The 7,807-nt window shown below is 43.4% G+C and overlaps 1 protein-coding gene across 1 annotated transcript; it reads right to left on the reverse strand.

Moving 5' to 3' along the window:
- Nucleotides 1–2,689: 2,689 nt before the first annotated feature.
- Nucleotides 2,690–6,918, reverse strand: LOC124315259 (inhibitory POU protein-like). The gene is made up of 4 exons (XM_046780807.1): nt 6,346–6,918; nt 4,587–4,841; nt 3,822–4,522; nt 2,690–3,035 (listed from the first exon to the last, which is right to left on the reverse strand). Exons 1-4 carry the CDS (start codon nt 6,631–6,633, stop codon nt 2,693–2,695), a joined length of 1,587 nt encoding a protein of 528 aa, XP_046636763.1. The 5' UTR covers nt 6,634–6,918; the 3' UTR covers nt 2,690–2,692.
- Between the last annotated feature and the right edge of the window lie 889 nt (nt 6,919–7,807).

Consider the following 7,807-nt stretch of genomic DNA (forward strand, 5'->3'; position numbering starts at 1 on the left):
ATAATAAATCAAAAGGCGATCGGATGATTTCGATCATTATTATCAAGCTCAAGAAAAATAATTTCAGGAGCTCTCTGATTGCTACTGCTGCTGCAGTGTGTTAAACATCAGCACAGAGCTCAGTAGGAAATCTACACACACAGAGTAGTACACGTTAGAGACTATATATCTACTTGGGAGGGAGTATGGGGGGTGGGGGGTCGACGAGAGTCACTTTAGACTCATCTAATATTGAAATGAGATTGAGGTGAATGTTCCATTATCTCTGCAGAAGCAGCGCAGCAAACAGCTCTATAGCTCCTAGCTGCTCCTCATCTGCTGCTGGCTGCTGCCAGTTTGGCTCCTTATTTTCCAGATCTCTGAGGAGCCCCCCCCCCCACTTCCTCCTCTGCCATAAAGACAAAAAGAGAGTGAGAGAGAGAACTCTATTCTCTCTCTCTTCTTCCGCTGGATGCTGGAGTGTCATTCCTCTTTTGGGAGACAACACTGGCACTTTGGTCAGATTCATTATTCATCGAGATCTGCTGCTCAAGCTTTCGCTCCTGATTCACAAAAGCCAACAGCAGCAGCACCACCCAGCGCACAGTTTGTGTGTGTGTCTATAGGAAAAAGGAGGTGCTGGACTGGATCCGGATTCTTTTTTTCTTTTTTCTTCCAGCAACCCGCCGAGAAATGGCTGTCCATTAGTCACTCTTCATTACAATAAGAACTTGAGAGAGAAAAATAGCCGCGTATTATATAAACTACGCAGTTTTAGTATATACATGCCAAATGTTTATTTATTTATTTTAGTTTAGTATTTAGTTGAACTGTTTTTATAATAGATTTAATAGAATTTGAGTGGGAAGAATATATAGTGCTGGCCATTCTTGTTTCATCGCTGATTTATTTTTTATAGTCTATATATTGCATATGACATATAAATGATATTGTCCAACCGTTTCGGCCATTCTTGAAATAGTTACGCAACTCTCTGGCTGTGAATGACGTTCTTTATTGATTAATAACATCATCTATTATTTCTAGATTACTCTGTTGTTGTTTAAAAAAAAAAATGAATGTCTTTTTAATCTTTCCAGTCGCGAAAATGTATGAGAACACAACCGGAATAAACTGTGTGTGTGTTTAGTATAGCACTAGCTGAATGAAGAGATGTAAAAACAATTTGAATGTACGAGCTCACGTGGATAGTATAGTAGTATAGGTAAACCGAATGAAATGTTTTATTCAAAGAAAAGTATTTAGAGCTTATATATATATATATTTCGCGGGGACGGGCAGACGGCAGAGGCGGATGAGAATATTATATAAGAGACGAGATCGAAAAAATAAAATAAAATACAACAGCCACTGGGAGGGTCATGAGAATAGTATATGATTGACGTCATTATTTTATATCTCCACACAATAATCCACGAAACAAAAATTTAAATGAAAAAAAACAGCCACGAAATATTTTTTAAATAAGACCAGCGAAATAAATTTAAAAAATAAAAATGAATAGGGGAATAATCAGATATAACTCTTGTGAATACGCGGTTGACTCTTTTGTTATTTTTTGAAAATTCTTGATCATATCACATGAATATTAATATAATATAGAATTGGTTGAACTATACGATGAAAAAAATAAACACGAAACGGAATTTTGCGGGGGTTAATTCTTTTTTCAGTTCTAAGTTTTTAAAGAGATTCAATTATGATACATTGACACTCAAGGGGGGGCGAGAATATGTGCATGCAAATATATATAAATAGCCGGCGATAAATTTTTTAAAATATACCCGCCAACTTTTTTGTTTTATTTTTAAATTGAATGATATTATCAAACACAACAACCAAAAAAAAAAAAAAAGTCCCGCGATAATATAATAAGTGACACGACCAGCAGCACAAACGACACTCAAAAAAGATGATTATTTTTTTTTGTTAAATACAAACAATTGGCTTTGATGTAATAATAATAATAAGAGAGAGAGAGATGATGAAAAACAAACCCTGTTGATTGGCGCGTAAAGTGAACAACACACACACACACACACGCACGCACACAGACATGGCGAACGAGAAAATATCCAACAATTTTTCGGATGAATGATGACGATAAATGTTTTTGGTTTGTTTAAATATCCTATATCAATGAAATTAATTTATTTTTATACCCATAGTATAGTGTTATATGTGTATCGAGACGTTGAGCACGTAATAGTGTTGAATATTGACTTAATTTATTCTTAGATAAATTTGTAATGTTTTTTAAATCAACCGAGACAACGAGAGGAGAGAGAAACAATTAAATTGAATGATATAAGCATTTGACATTACATAATACGAGAATTGAATTGTTTAGAGAATTTCCTTATTTATTTTTTTGTTTTGTTTTGTTATGTTGAAATGACCAGATTTTGGTTGCAACTCATTTGTGACTGGTGACTCGTCCGACATGGGCGGAGACAATCTAATTATATCAATTCTTTCTAATTATATAGTACCCTATATATATAAATATGTATATATAAATATACCAATCGATTTGACGATTGATTTTCTATACGAACGATGTTACGACTGTGTTTTGTTTTTCTCTTTGGTTCCGTTTTTTTTTTTAATTTGAAGAAAAAAAATTAATTTTAATTGATTTCAAAATTAAATCATAATTTTTTTGTTGTAAATGTTTTGTGAATAATTGTGTTCAACAGGATTGTTGAGCGGCGAATTTCATGCGCTTCTGCTTCTGGCGCTGGTTGCAGAACCAGACGCGGACGACGTTCTTTTTGAGGTCGAGTTTCTCGGCAATGGCGGCGATTTTCTCGCCCGAGGGGCGCGGCTGGACGGCGAAATAGGCCTCGAGCGATCGCTTCTCCGGCGCTGCGATCGACGTCCTCTTGCGCTTCTTTTCGCCGGCCGGAAGGACGGACGGCGCTTCCGGATCCCGGCGCTTGTTCCTCGTCTGCGCTTCGGCTTCCTCCAGCCAGGCGTGGAGGATCGGCTTCAGGGCGATCATATTGTTGTGCGACAATGTCAACGATTCAAACCTGACAAAACCAAATCAAAATTAATTATTACCAAACGTAAATTATTTCTTATCAATTCTAAACAATTCCGTCGGATATAAAAGAAAAAAAAGTTAATTCAAAAACCGGGATTGAACCTTTAGCTCCCATCTCTCAATCCTCTTTTAATAATATTCCCGCGGTCGGAACAGGAAAAAAGTTGTGCGTGACTTCATCAAACATGCAAATCCCCCCCCCCCAGATTTAAATAATACGACGCATCTAGTAGGTAGATGTACGTGATAACCTACCCCCACAGAATGCAAGTCAATACCTATGTAAACCGACTTTGTCGTCGTCGGACTCGGATCGAAACTGATGGTAAATCCACCCGTCGTATTTGCAGATGTCATAAATAATTACTACGACCAGATATTATACATGTACATAAAACACACTTATTCTTTAAAGGCTATCAAAACGTCTGCTACATTATTGGCGCCTAGGAAATATTTCAATGAAAACAAAGATTTCAAATTTTGGCGGGTTTTTTCTCCGAAATAGCAACGCCGTAAAAGCCCGCGCAAGTTTGAATTTATTAAGACATTGTTGCAGCACACTGCTATACTAATAGATAATATCTTTTTGATAATGAATGATATGCAGAGACGGAACGTGTGCGAGTTGGGCGATGGGCCTCCGGGAATTTTCTCGTGAATGAAATGGCGCCGTCGGGATATAATTGATGGCCGTCAATGAAAAATTGAACGGCCTGTATAATACAGGATTGATCAAGTGGCCCGCCAATGCTGGAATAATAATCCTTACCTGCAGATTGTGCTCTGGGACAAGGCGCCGACGCCGGGCAAGCGGAGATTGGCCAGGGCCTTGCCGACGTCGGCCTGGGTCACGCCCAGTTTGATGCGTCGCTGCTTGAAGCGCTCGGCGAAGGCCTCCAGCTCGCGAGGATCAGAATCCGTGTCGTGGATGCCCAGAGGGATGCCGGCCATGCCGGCCATGCCGCCCATTCCGTTGCCGGACCCGCCGTTGCTGTGCTGGTGGAGCTGGTGGGCGTGGGCGGCGGCCGCGTGAGCGTGATGCGGACCCATCGACATGTGAGGGTGAGGGTGGCCGTGCGGATGGCCGTGCTGGTGGTGGTGGCCGGACAGGCCGGCGGCGGCTGCGGCGGCCGCAGCGGCCGCAGCAGCCGCGTGATGGTGGTGGTGACTGTGCGAGGCCATCATGGCGTTGCTGGCCATGGCCGCGTGACTGTACATGCCGTGGAGGCCCGGGTGGTTGGACATGGAGACTCCGCCGCCGGAATTGTGATGCGAGTGGTGGTGGCCGCCGCTTCCGGATCCGCCGTTGCCGCCGTTGCCGAACGGATTGTGCTGGTGGCCCAGTCCGCCGTTGCCGGACGAGGACATTCCGTTCTGATCCGACGACATGGACGTCAACGATCCGCCGACGGAAGTGCTGACCGACAAGGCTTCCATCATCTCCATCGTATCCAGCGATGGATGGACCATCTGTCAATCCATTTAACAATTTGAACTTTTGGAATTTTGAATTTGGCGCCAAAAAAATATTTACCTGATGTTGGCGGCCGTTTTGGGCTGACTGGATGGTGGCCGTGACGGAGACGGACGACGGGACGTGTCCGTGTAAGAATCCACTTCCGTCGTGATGATTGCGCAGCGGTTTGAGTGACTCGCTTCCGCCTCCGCCGCCGGACGAAGCGGCCGCCACCACCGACAAGGCCTCTGACCTGGCGGCCAGCAGCCCGTCGCCCAGACTGCCAAACAATTCCGGCTGGCCGTAAAGGAATCCTCCCCCATAGTCTCGGCTCTAAATCCACACAACGATAACAATTTATAATAATATCCTATCAATACTAACATCTAAATAATCGAATAAGTAATTTAATTTATTAATCCCTATGGCGTCCATCAAAACCAATGGATTATCATTTCATATCTGTCTAGAAAAGAAGTATTTATAATACGAATTAAAAATGAATAAATGGATGATTTGATGAGAAACTAGACAACCAACAGCAGCCTATATCAACGTCTCTGTAACGACCTATACCAAACGAAGGTTTATTTCTCCATCGGGAATCGTGTATAATGGGCGAATACATATAAGACAGCGCACACTTAACCAAACGAGCGCATGCAGGATATAACATAGCCTATAGTCTCATCGTGCTGAAAAGGGAGAGAAGAGCATTCATCATTCAAAATGGCGCGCACGCTCGTCTAGACATCAGCAGCAGCAGCCAAGACCTTTTTTAGTTTTTTTTTTTAAATGATTTGAAATGTTGAAAAGGTTAAGGGAATCGGTTAGGCGTCGAGATCAATTATAGTCCGACGCTCCTTGATTTCTTTTTGTTCATTTTCGGCGCTGCTGCTGGAAGAATATAAAAAGGGATGGATCGTCTAATGAGGGCGATATTCCACCCAACACACATCCTACAGCCCAAATGGCGCTCAACAATTAGAAAAGCTTCTCAATTAGTCATAGCAATCAAGAGCTTCTATGTGCACACACACACACGACAGCCATGCAGCTGGATAGAAACAACAGATTGCCATTAGCCGGGAAATTATATCGTCCCCCCATCTCGCCCAGTAGCATCTCAGACAACACAGCCCAGCAGAGCGCAGCAGCAGGTGAGTATATACCACAAGGGAATCGCCTCGTGCCCTTTTATATCCCGAATTCAATCGGCTGACACCTTATTCTACAATTCTACATATCAACCCCCTCCCCCTTTTATATCCCGAATTCAAAATTATTGAGCAATTAGAAAGAAAGTCTTTTCAACGAGCCCAGCAGCATTATGTATATAGGCTAATTATTAAGCTCCCTCTGGAATTTTATGCAAATGAGGTATCAGAATCTTTGAAATCATCTCGAGTCTATAAGTGCCGATAAGTGCAGCACCAGCACTCTCGTCGTCAATTGAATTTCATTTGTTTGTTTAATTCGGCAGAGAGCGGGAATTTCAAATTTTATAATAGATATAACACGTCCTTGATAACCCAAACAGCCCAACATCATCACACAGACGTCTACATATAATACCCTGTCATATGTGTGTGTGTACATAAGGACGGGATAAAACGATCAAGCCCCGCCTACCGGCTCCATACCGCCGACCAATCGCCAACCCGCAAATATGAGCGACGTAGATATAGAGACCCTCTGCAGTCTATTATACCAAGGCCAAAGCTCCACCCATGAAGGGTTATTCTGACTCATCACAACAGATCTTATATTAATTGCTCCAATCAATTCGCCAACATTAATTTAGAAATTTGGAAAAATTTGGAATGATCTCTTTTACCTGTGAGTTGGTCATGCAGCGTCTCATGGACTCGGCGGCGGACGTCCGGTAGGAAGTTGGCGAGAAGCGTCCGGCGGCGGAAGCGTAGCAGGACGAGTTGCCGGCGTTGACGACGGCGGCGGCCGCTGCGGCCGCCGCTGCAGCAGCCGCCGCAGCCGCCGACGTGATGATGGGCTTGTTGTTGCTGCTGTTGTTGCCACCGCCGCCATTTCCTCCGCTGCTCCCGCTGCCCGGCGAGGAGTGGTGGTGATGGTGGATGCTCTCCTTGCTGTCCGTCGCGTACATCATGTCGGATAGTCTCCTTCGCTCACCACTCAAACACACAAAATGTGCAAATGTCTAAATAAAATACCCAACGGCCGAGATTTGTGTTTTCAAATTTCCCGCTCGCTGTAAATGTAGGCCCGTGAATCAATCGAGAAGAAAAAAAGATGGCGGCCGGGATCGTTGAGTATACAGCAGCAGAAGCACAGCAGCAACAGCAGAGATGATTTCAATAAGTTTGTCACTGCGATTCAAAATTTAAATCGCCTAGCACCAGTAATCAAATAACCAACAAGTTACGGATTCAGGTGTTTTCCTGCGCACGAATGGCAAATGTAACGAACGTTGGATAAGTTAAGAACGGTTGATAAGCCAAGAAGCTTCGGCTTCTTTTTTGTTCAAAAATAAGCTGATGGGCTGCTGCTGCTGCGAAATCTCAAATAATCAATTGGTGCCCAGCAGCTCTGTGCACAGCAGCACCGACTAATGGTGAAAATATAACCGGCGTGTCAAACAAGACTTAGTCCACTGGACCTTTTGGCTCTGTGTCTACTCATCTATATTACTGCTCTTTCACTACTAATACTGCTGGCTTCCAGTCCCGGCTCTTTTTCTCTTCTATTTCTTTCTGCATGCTCTATAGCTGATATACTATATAGTCTCTGCTCGATGATGACGTCGGATCTGCTGTGGCGGGGCTTGTGGGGAGGGAGAAAGCGGCCAGGGCTCCGCCCACACACCGGATGGGCGGAGTTCCGGCGCTTCCTATACGCCGATCGACGTCAACCAATTAGAGATGGCCCCCGCGTTTGCGCCGCTCATTCACGTGCTGCTGCTGCTGTCTAATATTCTTCGATGGATTTCTTCTTCTTCTTTTCTTTTATATTTTTTCAGACGTCAGTCGCGACGATCCGTCTACATGTGGATATAAAAACACAGTTACGTCTATCCGCCTTTTTATCATATAATAACCCCAGCAGCAGCGATATCTAATATATATATACAACCGCATACAACAGTCCACCCACGCCCTGCTGGCTTAATATGCATGGATGTATTTATGTTTTGAAAAATTAATTTGTCATTTACGAATTCACTTTTTGGGGTGGTGATTTCATGCATGGCTAAGAAGCCAGACAGGGGAAATGATAGGCATATAGTATAGCTACTAATATATTATACGCATCGTTAGCCCGAC

The sequence above is a fragment of the Daphnia pulicaria genome, chromosome 11 (assembly GCF_021234035.1).
Source record: "Daphnia pulicaria isolate SC F1-1A chromosome 11, SC_F0-13Bv2, whole genome shotgun sequence".
NCBI lineage: Eukaryota > Metazoa > Arthropoda > Branchiopoda > Diplostraca > Daphniidae > Daphnia > Daphnia pulicaria.

What these genes read in the sequence shown, in the direction of transcription:
- LOC124315259 (XM_046780807.1), bottom strand. Translation starts at nt 6,633, where the DNA reads ATGATGTACGCGACGGACAGCAAGGAGAGCATCCACCATCACCACCAC. An exon ending in AAAACGGCCGCCAACATCAG is followed by an intron (nt 4,523 to 4,586) that starts GTAAATATTTTT and finishes ATGGATTGACAG; the next exon opens with ATGGTCCATCCATCGCTGGA. An exon ending in TCCCAGAGCACAATCTGCAG is followed by an intron (nt 3,036 to 3,821) that starts GTAAGGATTATT and finishes TGGTTTTGTCAG; the next exon opens with GTTTGAATCGTTGACATTGT.